We start from the raw sequence: 14,812 nt of genomic DNA, 5'->3' as shown, positions 1-14,812 counted from the left end.
ACAGAAGATAAGACTTCCATGTGCAGACTTTGAAGTCATGCAGTCATTTGCATATTTTAAGAAACATACTTTCAAAACATCATCCTGGGTTCTACAAAGGCTCCACTCCTGTCCAAGGTGCTCCTGTGACCTCCAGTGGGAAAAGGACATAAACTATGTTTGGGATCATCCCTCCTCTTCCTTTGGTTTGCAAAGGTTTTATCATGTTCTTAGGAAGGGGATGAAAAGTCAAAAAAAGAAATCCAGAAGCAGCTCTGAAAATACTAGGTTTTGCTGCAGCATATGTATATATATCAGTTCTATATTTTTTTGTGTAAACAGCAGGGCCACACACTAAACAGTGTTTTTTGTCTCTTTCCAGCTCAGTACCCATGTATGTATCTTTAAATGCATTGCCTAGATTGCACTCTGCAAAGGAGCTATCCAGAGACTATTTCCAGACCAATGTGCCTGCATACTGTCAAAAAACTCTGCTGATTATAACTAAGTATTTAAGCAAATTGCCGGAAGAAAAGATTTTTTTCAGCATAGAAAGATTTCTATATCATTTTTTTTAGTGGTAACATATTTTTTTCAGAAAAAGTGTGAAGAAAGTCAAGTGTGTCCCTAGAAAGACACAACACAGGCATCTTGTTCCCTGCCTGCTTCCCCCTTTCTGTTACATTGTATACTTGAGAATATGCTGCTTTAATTCCAAAATGGTATTGCATGGAAGAGGGGGGTGGGGGTGTCGCATCATTACAAATGAAGACACAAAACCTTCCTTTCCAGGAGGGATTTAATAACCCCCAGCTCTTTACTCAATAGAACTGCCCCCCCCCCCCCCCCCCCCCTCCATTCTAGAGCATCCAAGAGTGAAGGAAAGAAGAGTGTGACAGAAAATGTTCCTGTATTTTGGCATTGTGTCTCTAGTCCGTACACATGAATGGTCACAAATTGTGTCAGATGAGGACATGGGACTGAAGGGAAGAATATGGATTACCTAGTCTAGCCCCTTACAGTCAACTTCAAGTGGTAAAAAAGACATATATTTTATTTCATCCAAGGCAGAGGAATATTGTCTTAATTTAAATCCAACTGTCCAGTGCAGTCACTGAACGCTACAGCTTCTGACCAAAGCACCAAAGTCAAGTTCAAAGGGCTTGGTGTAATTATGAGCCACTGTCCAGTGACAGGACACAGATTTCAGAGACATGCTAGGCAGGTCATCTCGAAGGCAGCACGGGCAGACCCGACCTCCCTGAGCATTGCCTGGGCCTGACAGTGCTGCTTCAGAGCCCACAGCTCACTGAGATGGTTCTGCACAGCCCAGCACTGTGCACTACAGGGGTGCCTTAGTTACATGTGATGGTCCTTTGCAGAGGGAAGTATTTGGTGTGTAATTCTTTACTGCTTGGCATCCCCAAATAACAGCAGGTTTTTTTTCCTTCAGGAAGTCTTTGATTCTCTTTAGAAATCTTCTAACTATGGGTTTTCTTATTAATTTCCATCTTCCTTGTGCTCTTAGATCCTCTAAGCAGAGTGTATTTGAAACCAAAAAATCCATCTGACTCCTTGAGTACCTACATAAATGCTAACTACATTAGGGTAAGTAAATGTACACTCTTCATGTACTTTTGAGAAAATATTTTATTTGTCGTGTGAATAGCTGGCTTTGCCAAGGTGCCACTTATTTTATTGTTACCCCTCCTCTTGATAATTCCAAATCTTTTTGTCTACATATGTGATAGAAATAGTTTCATAAGCCATTTCTAACAAAGACCACATAGTCATGAAGGTACAGAAATGGTTGTAATAAAAAAAATTATCAAATAGTTTTTAAAAAACATTAAGAAACACATACATTACTATCTGTTTACTTTGGTATTTGCTGTTTCATATTGACCTACTGCCTTATAGTAAAGAGGGCTACCTTTTAACAGTGACAGATACCAGTACTTTCAAGTTATCCATTGATAGTCCTGAAATTAACAGTTAAGTAATTAAATAAATCCTATAAAAAGTTTATGAAAAAGAACATAAACAGACATGTTAAATATTCACATGTGCCACAACACAGCCATTCACATTTTACTCCCTGTACTGGTCCCAGAACACAATGATATAACCAAGCATGAACCCTGATGGAAAGCAGTATTTCTAAGTGTCAGGTATGCTATAGTCCTTGATCACACCCACAGACACACATACCTGCACACAGAGCTTTCTTGTACTCATGAAAGAATATATGCTAAATAGACTACAAAGAAACTAATTCAATCATATTTTAGGAATGTAGTCCTCTACCTACAAAATTAAATGTTTTATTTAGTTACTATCCAGACCCTCATCTGGAATAAAGGTAATACTGCAATGAAAATTTGGCCACAGAACTCTACAGTGATGTTGCTCTTTAATTAACAGTAATAATTAACAGTACATAATATGTAGGTATACAGCACCATGCCTCTTACCCTGCCTCACTTTGCATCCTGTATTTCAGCATCACTTATGAAGACATCATCATGTAACTAAGCAGAGAGGTTGTCTTTGGACAGCAGTGGCATCATGTCCAAGAGACAGGCCATGTGTTGAGGTCTCCCTTTTCCCTGTGCCACCACCTTCACTCTCACATATGGTGATTCCTCTTGCTGCTAACACCAGCTGAACTGTGAGCAACTGTGGAAAAAAATGCAACCCAGCAATGAAATGAAATTTCACATCCATGTATACAAAATCATTGGGCTTGCTGGGATCCTGACAGACCTGGCTTGCACAAAGTATGTTCAGGCAGATTGGTGAATGGCTGGAGGACAGTTTGTGCCAACTCAGGATTATCCCACTGGTTCATGCCATGAGTAGCAGCTGTCATGAAGAAAGGCTCCCAAAAGGAAGACCCAAGGCTAGAGGCTCCCACACCACCTCATGCTGTTTTCCATTCACTCATTCCCTTCAGACTTTGCCAGGCTCTCTCCTGCATTACTGTTGGGCACCTTCTCACTGCACAAAATCATAACTTCTCCTTTTCTCACAAAAAATAGGAAGATATGTCTTGTTTTTCCCATTTCTTCTTGTCTTTCCCTCTCTTCTGCTTCATCACTGTTTGCCTGACCTTTCTTTGACTTTCTGAACGTTCATGTGTGTCTTGGAACTTCCTATACTCCCTATATATGTTGTCCTTCCTATAAAGTCTCATAATGGCACTTCTTCCTTAGAAAACATATATAGCAGAGTCTTTGTAGATATGAGTTTTACAGTTCTTCTTTTCTCTCCTGTGGCTTACTGACTATAAACTAGCTTGAAAACACTGCTGCAATTTAAATTATAAAGTACCACTGGATGAGGAAAGTCCCAATAACTTGAAGAATGAAGTTAGCTAAAAGAAGCCAAGTAAGCAGGGAAATTTGAGAGGAGTTGTTGTATTCTCAGGACCATTTAAGTTCATCAAATCAGTTTCTAGCAAAAAAACTGTTCTACTGAAAAATTTCTGATCTGCTCTACTTTTAGTTGTAACTTCTTTCAGTTAATTTTTTTTTCAGATTAATTTTTCTGCCCCTTCTGCTCTTTTATTCACCTGCAGTATTGATTATCACATGAATTTAAAGTGAATGCTTTTGTGTCTGTTTCTAAACTAGGGATATGGAGGTAAAGAGAAGGCTTTCATTGCAACTCAGGGACCCATGATTAATACCGTGAATGATTTCTGGCAGATGGTTTGGCAAGAAGACAGCCCTGTCATTGTTATGATCACAAAGCTGAAAGAAAAAAATGAGGTATGACAACTGGCAAAACTGAGAAATTATTCCTATGGCTGCATACTGTATAAGGGACTTTAGATGATATGGAAGGAAGCTAGCAGATAACTGGTTCTTAACTAATCTGTTTATAAGGTATGTGAAAAATAATGAGAGGGTAGCCAAATACATCAAGTGTAATAGCATAGCCATTGTAAGGCATCATGTATTATAAAAAAGAATCCATTTTCTAGATCTATGCTGTTGGGTTCCTAACTTTTTAAGAAACACCTCATTTATCTGTTGTTTACCTCTGTACTTCATTTTTACCTTCTGTTATATAAAGACTAGATGGTTAATGTTATGATTAGCCGGTTTTTTTTTTCATGGCTGAAATTTGCACTTTGCTATCATGTCAGGGATTTAATCCATTCCCAATGTTACAAATCTTCTGGACCATCCCAGAAATACATTTTGGGATCCCAGATGCCAACACCACAGAGGAACTTAGACAGAATGGAAATAATATTCTTTACCTTGGTATCAATTAGACTTGACAATTGTATTTTAGTGGCTAATGGCCAACTAACTGCCTGTTATGCATTCAAAGACTTTTGCATCAATTCCAAGCCGTATCTTCACTATCTTTATTTAGTAATCATGTAAATTTTTGTCAGGCTTTCTTTGGTTGTGCCAGTGCCCATATTTCTGACTACCAAAAATTAAGAACAAAAATCACTCTCCCATGCAGAAAGCCAATAAAAAACCTGTTCTGGAAGACTGAATGCTAAAGAAGTGGTTTACAGGGCTTGTGGACAAGAGATAGTCAGAAATAAAGGAGATGGACTTTTTTCTTGAGTCCAGACTTAGTAATGATTTCCAGCTCCAGGCAGATGCCTCAATCACATCTCACACACAGCCATGTAAACACCAGGGCTGTATTTCCCCTGCTGCACTCACACCCCTGCTATTCAAACTCAGATGCATGATGGTAGAGCAACAGAGTTTATTCAGGCAAAGTTTCTAGTCTGAGTGATGAAGGACCAAGAGTCTGAGTGCATTCCCAGGGCTCAAACTCACTGCTCCATTTAAATATGCACTCAATAGACATAGTCTTCTTTTTCCTGCCCTTTAGTGTTGCTTCTCTCTTTCTCAGCATGAGTTTGGACTTCTAACATGAACTTAAAATCCAGGGGATTTTAAGAAAATGTATATGAAAAGTAGGTTGGCCCTGTAAAATGTCCCAAGACTTATTCCCAAACCAGGTGCCATTTTGCTCTAGGCTGTTCAAAGAGGTGTTCAGAATCCCACATTTAGGATCAATCATGAAAGCATAGCAATCGACCAAGCTAATAGTCCAAAAGAGTAAGTATTTCACTGAGGAAATGCTGACTGTTTAAACACTCACATCTGACACAGTGTAAGAAGAATGACTTGAAAGAAGTGCCCAGTGGTTTTCATCGTGTCAGGAAGCTCTGTGTTTACCTGAGTTACGCAGGCTCTAGGCACTGGTGTTTATAGGTATTGTTGTGCCTGGCAATGGTAATTTCCTCCACATAGAAAGGGTGAGGAATCTCAAGTTGTTCCCAGGCTATATAGAGAGGCTGTGTTTGTGCAAGCTGTCCTGTCTAGAAACCTTAGGAGCTCTCCCACTGTCAGCAGGTTCCTCCTGATACCTTGCTTGCCATTGAAAAGAAAGCAAACTCTTATTGGCAATGCTCAGCATATTTTCTTCACTGCTAAAATATTTGCTTTCTATAGAGAAGGGAAAAGCACATCTTATTTAGCATAGTAGCACTTGGTATTTTTTCCTTTCTGGGGTCTTCTTTATTTACATCATTTTCAGGGAGGTACATCTGCAGTATACAGACATACAAGTACCTTCATATCTGCAAGCATATTTATACACTCATCCACATTCACCCCTGGACAAATAAACTTCCATACCTGACTCTTGTGTATAGGCTGTATTCCTCAGCTGGTGTAACACCAGTCAGCCTTCATTTGAGCTATGATATACTGTAATGTATAATGAAGGACCTTTCAAATGAGAGACACATGAAAAACCTTAATCTCAACAATAAATGAATTTATTTTGCATAAAAAAATTATTTGGGACATTAGTGTTCTAGTTAAAGAGATTGATGTAACAAATTTGCATTAGCGACGGGAATTGTGTGAAATTATGATGTATAAATGTTACTATAGGGTTACTTCCGTGTATCAGATGAAAAAATGGTTTAGACTTGCTGTGGTAAGTATGGGTTTTTGCAAGATGGATGAAGATGTGAGTGTAGAGTGCTGAGAAAAATATTTATTTCAGCTGTACAAAGGAAATATGTAAAACCTGTCCTCAAAACTGCAGAATGTTTGAAAAAATTGAAAATCTACCAGTGCAAGGAGAGTCCACAGCAAAGGAGCTTCTGCCTGAATAACTGGTGAGAAACTTGGAAACTAGGCCATGGTTTTGGGCTTAGTATGAGGAAAAACCACATCTCCTCTAGTGGTCGAGGTACCCTTTGTGGTCACTGATGAGCAGTAGTCACCTCCAGATTATGATCCATCCCACTTTGAGAGAGTGATATAAATCAGTAACTGAAGGGTGACCATTTCTAGTTCTGTACTAATATTCTAGGACACAATCCTCCAAACCTTTACACACAAGGCACATACAATTTTCATATATTACTGAGTTTAGTTAGAACAATTAAGCAGTGGAATTTAGATAAAGATGTGGGGTGTAAGAATGTCATAGACATATATATATATATATTGTTTCATAGAGAAATTTATAGACTTCTATTGTATCAGCTGATTTTTGTCATTGAGCTATGTACTACATTAATATTAAGCATTTATTCTACCTTCAAAACTTAACAGCAACATTATCCATTAAACAGAAAGCATGTTTTGGGAAACATAAATAAAGAATTTTGTACAGCATTCTGCAAGAAGAGAGAACTAATAGTGCCTGGTGCACCAGATTACTCAGTTAATGCAAATCTTGTTGTCAGTAATTATCTAGGACAATCTTGTTAACTCACTGTTTAAAGCTCATGCCATATTTCATGCAACATTTTTTCCCAGTCGGTCTGTATATGGTCTACCCTTATATATGTACAGTCAAGTAGATTTTGGAATTCAGAAATCCTACCTTTTACAGACTTCACATAAACCTCTTTGAAGATTACTTATTAGTTGAGTATTGGTACCATTTATGGGTTTTGGAAGAACTTAGGAAGATTTGGTGCTAACTGTGAGGATTTCAGCATATGAAGGCAAATCCTGCAAGCCCTCTTAAAGTATACTAACTCATGTTTGAGTTAGTAGTGACAGTAAATAGAGGGCAGGAGTTGCAGTGGAGTAAAAAGGAATTCTGGAATTGAAGCTTTGCTGTTACTATTCTTTACTGTTGTGTTATTGATACCTTTAATGTATAAATTTATAGGCATAGCTATATGGAGAAATATCCCAGAAGCAGAGTTGAAGTTAGGCAACTGCACAAATACTTGCGAATTTTTTAAGTAATTTTATTCAGGGTCCCAATCCAGAGAATGTACAGGCAGTAAACCACATGTCACCTGGGGCAGCCTTCCTCCATTCAGCAGAGCTGGGGACCAGGCTGCAGCAGGCACAGTTCTGGCAGGTTGAAAACATTGACTGCGATAAATCACAGGTGCCAGCCCCGGACCATGGCAGGGCCAGATCCCACTCAGTTATGGAGATCCACCTCAGGAGCAGTCCCATGAAGCTTGGCACCCAGTGAGCATGGGATAGGGCATGCCAGGAGACCGGAGAGGGAATGGAAGGAAGCCTAAGCCTGCAGCCCTGGTGCAGGGGGAAGGACAAAGGCTGAAATCAATTAAAAGTCATGTGAGAGAATGTTTCTTGTAAAAACTTCCTGTTTGTCAGGGAATGTTTAGTTGGGGGTGGGGAGTGGCCATGTTTGGTTGTTTCTGATAAATACTGTATGCACTGGTTTTTACTGCTTGCACACATGAGGCTGGACACCAGACTCTTCATCTACTGTATCTGATGTTTGAAAGGGTTTAAAATGTACCTACCAGAGAAGAATTTTCTTTTATGTACAAGTAACCGCTTGAGGCAATTTACTTTTTCTTATTATGGTCCTGAGATTTTGTATATTCTTTTCTGTATATCTGAAGATTAATCACTCCTACCACCATCTTTTTTACCTTTTTTCAGTCACCTTTCAAAAACATGTTAATTCCACACCTCTTAGAAATGCTTGCATCAGCTTATCCTACCTGTATTTTCAAGGCTATTTTTAAAGCAGCAACAAACAGTATTTTTAAAGGATGCACAGCAACAGTGTTAAAAATAATCCATTGTATCTCACTAAATGTAGACAGACTGTTAAATGAAAGTTATTTTAATGAACGGCCACATTTCATTGTCCACCCAGCACAAGTTGCCAATTCCAGTTCTGGGAAAGAGTCAAGAAAAACACTCCTCTGGAGTGCCTGAAGGTTTTGTAGTGAGCGTTGCATGCTCACATTTATCAAAAAGTCTCAGGAGTTTACTCAGCTATTGTCGATTGTCAGGGCACAATTGTGTATTTAGACTTTTCTTTTTCCCATATTAGCACTGAAAACTACACTCCTAGGGAGGGGCATGAACTGCAGATCTGGCAGATGATAGTAACTAGATGTGTCACATGGGTAGACTGTGGAACTTGTGAGCACTCTTTTTCATACAAATTTCTGAGTATTTTATTGCCATTCTCGATCTCTTCGGGGAGACAGCAAATTTAGGATGTTGGAGTAGTTCTGCAAAAGACAGGATTTGAACGAAACCAGTCAGAATGGCCAGCATTATTTCAGGAAATGTGGCTTTCACAACACCTTACACTATTAAGGTAATGAGCATCAATTTTTAGAAGAGCATTTATACAACTGAGGTGATTAAGTTCAATCCACTATTGGGTTATCAAGTAGCAACTTAAATATCACACCTGGTGGTAAATCCTTGCATTCCACTGATTGTTTTTCTGGATAATTTTTAGCAGTATTTACTGGAAGTTATGCTTTATGGCAAATAATTATATTAAAGGCACTGTTTCCTTTTGCTGCATAATGTAGGCTACTATCTACATGTATGCCAGTTGCTTCAGCAAGAGTTTTTGAGGAAATACAAAAAAGGTCTTTCTGGGATTCCTATTATTGTAGAACTGTTCTCTTGGGGTTTGGAGGGTTTTTGTTTGTTTATTTGTTTGGTTGGTTGGGTTTTTATACCTGTGTATTAGATATTAAAATAGAAGGTTCCTTTAAATGTTGGAAAGTCTTTTTATTTAATGAATTAGTTGGACTGGGCAGGATTATTTCAGAAAATGTGGCTATCAAACACCTAACATTCTTAAGGGAAAAAGCATCCATTTCTAGAGAAGTATTTATACAACAGAGATATTTGTCTTCATATAGCCTGTAGGGATACTCTAATTGAAATGAATACTGAAGAATATAAGCAAACTATTGCAAGGAGAAAATAAAATTATTTGCCTTGTAAATACTATTTCTTCATCTCCTTTTTAGTAGAAGTTTGTCAGGTAAATTGCTGAAATAGTGTAAAACTGTTGATTCATTGAGAATTCTGCATAAAATTTTGTGTAGTTTGAGCAAGACTGAAGAATTTTTTTAACACTTATTTCCAGAAAGTCATATAGTAAAACAACTCAGGTTCTTAAAATACTTTAACGTGCACATTAAGTCAAATTGAGTTTAATAAGATCTAAAGACACATTTACATGCTTTCTTGTATGAGGGCCCAGGAGAGTAAATAGTCTTGTGAGCAGAGGACAAATTCTGAATCTCTTGCTCAGAAGGAAGTCCCCATTGGAAAGACAAAACTTCAAAAGTTGATTTTTAGAGTTTTCTAGGAAAAAAAACCACTTTAATTTTTAAGGTGGAAAATAATTCCTATAACTGAACTTCACTGAGCTTTTAAGAATAAAAACAGCTGTGCAAATTGTTCTGTGGAAGAGATCTATACTGTAAAACTCAGATCCTGAAAACCAGGCCTAAGTCATTCAGTAAAAACTCTGCAAAATCTTATCTAGGAATACTTCTGACATGAATAGCACTTCAGTTGAATCCATCTGAATTTTGCAGGAAAATACATTCTGTGTAAAAATTAGATATGAATATGACTCCAGGATTCAGTTTGTGAATGACACTGATGCTTGCTTTCCAGAAATGTGTGCTTTATTGGCCAGAAAAAAGAGGAATCTATGGGAAGGTTGAAGTCCTTGTTAACAGTGTGCAAGAATGCAAAAACTACACTGTCCGTCAGCTTACAATAAAGGTAATAATCTGCATCTGAGAAGCATCATTCACAATGCTCTCTTCTCTTTATTGTTAAATGAAGTTAAAATGTTGGCTTTTTTAAAGGGTATAAATTTTTGCAGGAGGAGCTATGAAGCTGCAAGGTAGGGTTGAGACCAAAGTACTGGAATACTTATTGTATTGCCACTTTGTATGACTCTGGCAATAGAAAAGGCTTCAAAAAAGAGTGCAAGTTCCATTCTCTTGAATTGCATTTGTTTTGAGGCCCTTTTAGCATTGCCAAGGCAAAGTAAAGGGATTTTAGTTAATGACAGAACTAGCATAGCATTGTTCTTAAAAAAGATACACTGCTCATGTTGAGTGCTGAGTGCAACTACAACCTGTCTGAGGGGCTAAAAAGAAGTATATAAAGAAATCTTCATGCTTTCCTGGTTCTCACTAAACATTAATTGTGCAAAATAAGACAAATGCCCCTCTTCTGAGTTAACTCCCCTATTACACTCCCATGCTGTCAGATTGACCTGCTACTCCTGACAGGGCATTACAATAAATAATGTATTGGGAAAATTTGTGTAGTGTTTCAGCTCCAGCATTGAGAAGTGAGCAGAAATTATATCATCCAGTACAAATTACCCTAGCCCATATTCAGCCCCTTGTTGAAGTAAGTGGTAGCAGACTCTTTTGGAGAGAATAACTGAACAAACTGGGATATCTTGTTAATCTAGAAGGGCAGTTCTTCTGCATCTTTAACTTCAGTACCCTTGTAATATTAGTATCAGAACCTTAAAATGACCTTAAAAGGGAGAAATACATGATAATTCAGAAATTCAGAAACCCACATCAAACTATTCTCTCTAGATGTTGTTGCTGATAGAACACAGACATCTGACAATTCCCAATTGACAATACAGTCATGAAGTCAGTAGTCAGAGGAACAGAACGTGCACAGCTGGAAAAGTCAGTAGTCAGAAAACAGAATTTACACAGCTGGAAAAACAGCCGAGTTCTCAGATGCACAACCCTTCTTATAATTGCATATCTGGAAGCACATCAGTTCCATGCACAGTTACATCCTCCAAGTCTAATATAAAAAATTGTTTAATCTCTCTTAACATTTTTACTGTCTTTTTACCATAACAGTGTCAGAAATAAAAAGAATCCAGTTGTTGATGTAAAATCTCGGTGTTCCTTCCAGCAAGGGAGTCAGTCCCGCAGTGTGAAGCACTACTGGTACACATCCTGGCCGGACCACAAAACCCCTGACAGCGCCCAGCCTCTGCTGCAGCTCATGCTGGACGTGGAAGAGGACAGGCTGGAATCACTGGGCAGAGGGCCTGTCGTTGTGCACTGCAGGTAATTAGGTAGTCTTGCTCTTCAGTGACTGCCTAAAGCAAGGCTGCAGCAAATTGCATCAAATAGCCCTCCTCAAGAATGTGTTTGCAGAAAAGCAAAATTCCCCAGTTCCTCTTCATGTTAATTGACTTTTTTAGTTCATAGTTGAGGATATGAGTTTTGGAGAGAATTCCCTTGTTGTTAGAAGATTGCTTCTGAATGTTCTCTATTTCTGCTCATGAATTCTGTTTTTGAAAGACTAGCTGGAAAAATTATTTTCCTTTTGTTTCTTATTTATGGTTTTCTTACTTTTTTGTCTTGCTGCATGATTACATACCTAATTCAGATGCAGTGCCTGGTGACCAGTAGGCAAAGCATATTGCAAAACAAGTCAGTTTTGAGAAGCAAGAATCAGGTACAGATTTGGAGACCAAAACACATCAGTACTGAAATTTGTGAACATTTCCACAAAAGCAGTTGGTTGGATATTCAAGAGCAAAGTGTTATTCAGTACTCAAGAATAGAGCTTTACTCACACAGATTATAATGCACAAGAGGATGGACTTCTAATAATTCTAGTTTAATTCTATTTTGTTGCTTTATATTGATTCATTACCCCATGTTGCAATTTAAATAATAGGAAGTAGCACTGGATTTATTATTGGTGGAAAGAAGTAGATGAAAACAGAAAGTAAAAATAAAATCAGTGTTTTCTTACTTGGTTTGTCTCATAACAGTGATGATACATCTCTTACAGTTGGGATAATACTTCTTTTTTTTCCTAGAAGTACATTAAATCAGAACCTTTCATCTCGAACAACTTCTTTCCAGTTCCATATTTAGGAAATTTAGAGAAATGGAAGACAAATTTAAAACACCCATAATTTTTGAAAACTGGAATGCGATGAATAAGCAACTTTCCCAAATTTTATGCAGCTGTATTTATCAGGGATTGCAGTTTCCCTAACAATGCAGAAGTCTGTGGATAGCTATTGAGATTGCCCTTTCTCTAGTACAGAGCTTCAGTAATGGAGGTCTTCAGAAGAATGGGATGTCTTTCTGAGATGAGTGATATGCCAGTAAGGTCTGTAAGCATGAGCAGGAATTTATTAATGATTAAAGAGTGATATCATCTCAATTGTGATTAAGATATCATTCTAGTTGTGATTAAAATTCATAGTTCTTCAGTCACAACTCAACTGCACTATACTATGGTCTACAAATCTCACACTCCATTTTCCAGTCAGACAGTTTCTTCCCTTTTTGTCTGAGTGAGAGGGCTGGGAAGACTTCAACTCCAAATTAATTTTTTAACATTTTCTGCCAATTATCCTGCCATTCAGCATGAAAGCCATGAAGTGCACTGCATTCTACATTACTTAAGCAAGAAACAGAGTGGGGCAGAGATTCTCAAAATTGTTGAGGCCTCAGGGATTAAAAAAAGCCAAAATGGCTGTTTCCCAGCAGTCATCAAAAAATCCTGGGGAGCTATGGCACCAAGTCCTTCACCATCCTGCAGAATCACAGGAGAGAGAGTTAACTTCATCAGCATGGGTCTAGGTCCTTTTTGTCTTCATGGTTAGAGGTATGGTTAGCAGAACTCCTGTATAATTTGAGGACTTTAAACAGAAAGCCCTACTGAATTTTGTTTTAGGTTGGTTTCTTCTCCTTTTCAGTACATATCTCCATCGTTTGCTTGGACTGGGACAGAGAATACTTAGATTTTGTAGTGCTAATGAAACTTGGTTTTCTTACCATACACTTGTGTGCAATGTGAAAAAATGTAAGCCTCACAATTACCCACAACTGGACTGCTGGAACAGTTCATGCTTTCATTTCTATGAAAGTGAGCTGAAAAGTCAGCCTTGCTGGACATGCACACAGGAAGTGTGGGTTCTAGCAATTCCAAGTTGTTTTTTTTTTCTATTTAGTGTTTTTCATGTAATTCCTGGATCTGTGAACTTCATTCCCCTGTTAAATTTTGCCTTTTTTTTCAGTGCTGGTATAGGAAGAACTGGATGCTTTATTGCCACAGCCATTGGTTGTCAGCAGTTAAAGGAAGAGGGAGTTGTAGATGCATTGAGCATTGTCTGCCAGCTACGAGTGGACCGGTGAGTTCCAAAAGAGCCACAAATCAGTCAATGATTCTGAAATAATTACCAAAATGATTTGGTAATGATCAGTAATGATTCTGAAAACATTTTCACAGTTGACTGTTACTTTACATGAAATGGCTGCCGTTGCTTTTGCTGGCTTTTATGACCACATTAACTGAATAATCAAGGTAACATATGTATTTAGGTCCTGAATAAGGAATCATACTGTTTTCTGAGTGAAACTTCCATTGAAGGAAATTCCCCTGAAATTACAACCCTGTAGTTGCTGGGGACTTGCCACTTCTCTTTTCCCCCACTAAAATTTTCTGCTTGCTGTCTGCATCGTCCCGTTGGGACACAAGAGAGATGAGGCAATCTGGAGACAAGGGATTTTCTTTGAGCCTGGGTTGATGAAGAAATCGAGGCTCACTGAGTGTGTGTAGCCTCTGAGCACTGGAGAAAGACAAATCTAGTGCTGTTGCTATTTCCTCAGCTGTGCTGGGGGTCCTTTTGAATTGAGTTGGCAAATTTACCCAGCCTAAGAAAACAGCAAGGCATTTTTTCCAGACTTTTCTGAAGTCAGATCAATTCCCTGACTGAATTCACAGCTTGGGAGCAGGAACAGTGTAAGCCAGCATTGTTGCAGAGTGCTTTGTTTTATGAAACCATGGCTGAAGAGGGATTTGTGTTTTAGAGGAGGATGTGGGTATTGTGCACAATGGAAACTGTTGGTAGGGTTGTACTTTTCTTTCTTATTCTGCTTAGAGAAACAGTATTTTGTATAAAGTAAGTAAACAGGATTGCACCAAGAATAGAGAAGTCTCCCCTTCTGCTGTAGATACAGGTCATATAATGTCCTTGCAAGTATCTTAACTGCTTCTGTTATTCGTGTCTTCTTTAAATGAAAAAAATACATAGGGTGCAAATGCTGAAAAGGAGCTTAGGTCAAAGGGTTAATACAGAATTTTTCATGTTGTGAAGAGCTCTGAAAGGTACTGAAACCATGAAGTGCAGAAGGACCAGAATCCATATAGTTGACTGTATTTATGGACTATCTCCTCTGCCTTCCCCTCCCGTATGGCTTCATCATACTAGACATTGTAATATGATCTTTACAGAGCAACATGAGCCCCTTGGAGTGTAAAATTCTCCAAAGGGAGTTATTGACCTAAAAATCTCAGCAACAAAATAAGAAGGAATAGCTGAGAGAAAAATGCTTACTCTGTTTTAAATTACCAACTGCAAATTTTCAAACCTTTTTTCTGAATATCTATATGTCTTATTGAGAAAGGTTTGAAGAGTTCTTCCCCATTTTAGTATTCCTATTATGAGAAAAGCTTTTTCTCATTGCTTTTACAACCCATTATAG

At 38.2% G+C, this 14,812-nt stretch overlaps 1 protein-coding gene across 1 annotated transcript in view; it reads left to right on the top strand.

Moving 5' to 3' along the window:
- The window catches only part of PTPRR (protein tyrosine phosphatase receptor type R), a gene marked incomplete at its 5' end in the record, with an annotated part of 139,985 nt that overhangs the window by 119,054 nt on the left and 6,119 nt on the right, over positions 1-14,812 (top strand). The window contains 5 exon segments of the mRNA XM_084205711.1: positions 1,508-1,587; positions 3,615-3,752; positions 9,924-10,034; positions 11,211-11,368; positions 13,345-13,458. Of these exon segments, the coding sequence (XP_084061837.1) occupies positions 1,508-1,587; positions 3,615-3,752; positions 9,924-10,034; positions 11,211-11,368; positions 13,345-13,458 (601 nt within the window).

This window comes from Fringilla coelebs (assembly GCF_963513975.1).
Source record: "Fringilla coelebs genome assembly, chromosome: 5".
Taxonomy (NCBI): Eukaryota; Metazoa; Chordata; class Aves; order Passeriformes; family Fringillidae; genus Fringilla; species Fringilla coelebs.
Note: the sequence above shows the minus strand (reverse complement) of the source record. Positions and strands in the feature narration are given on the sequence as shown.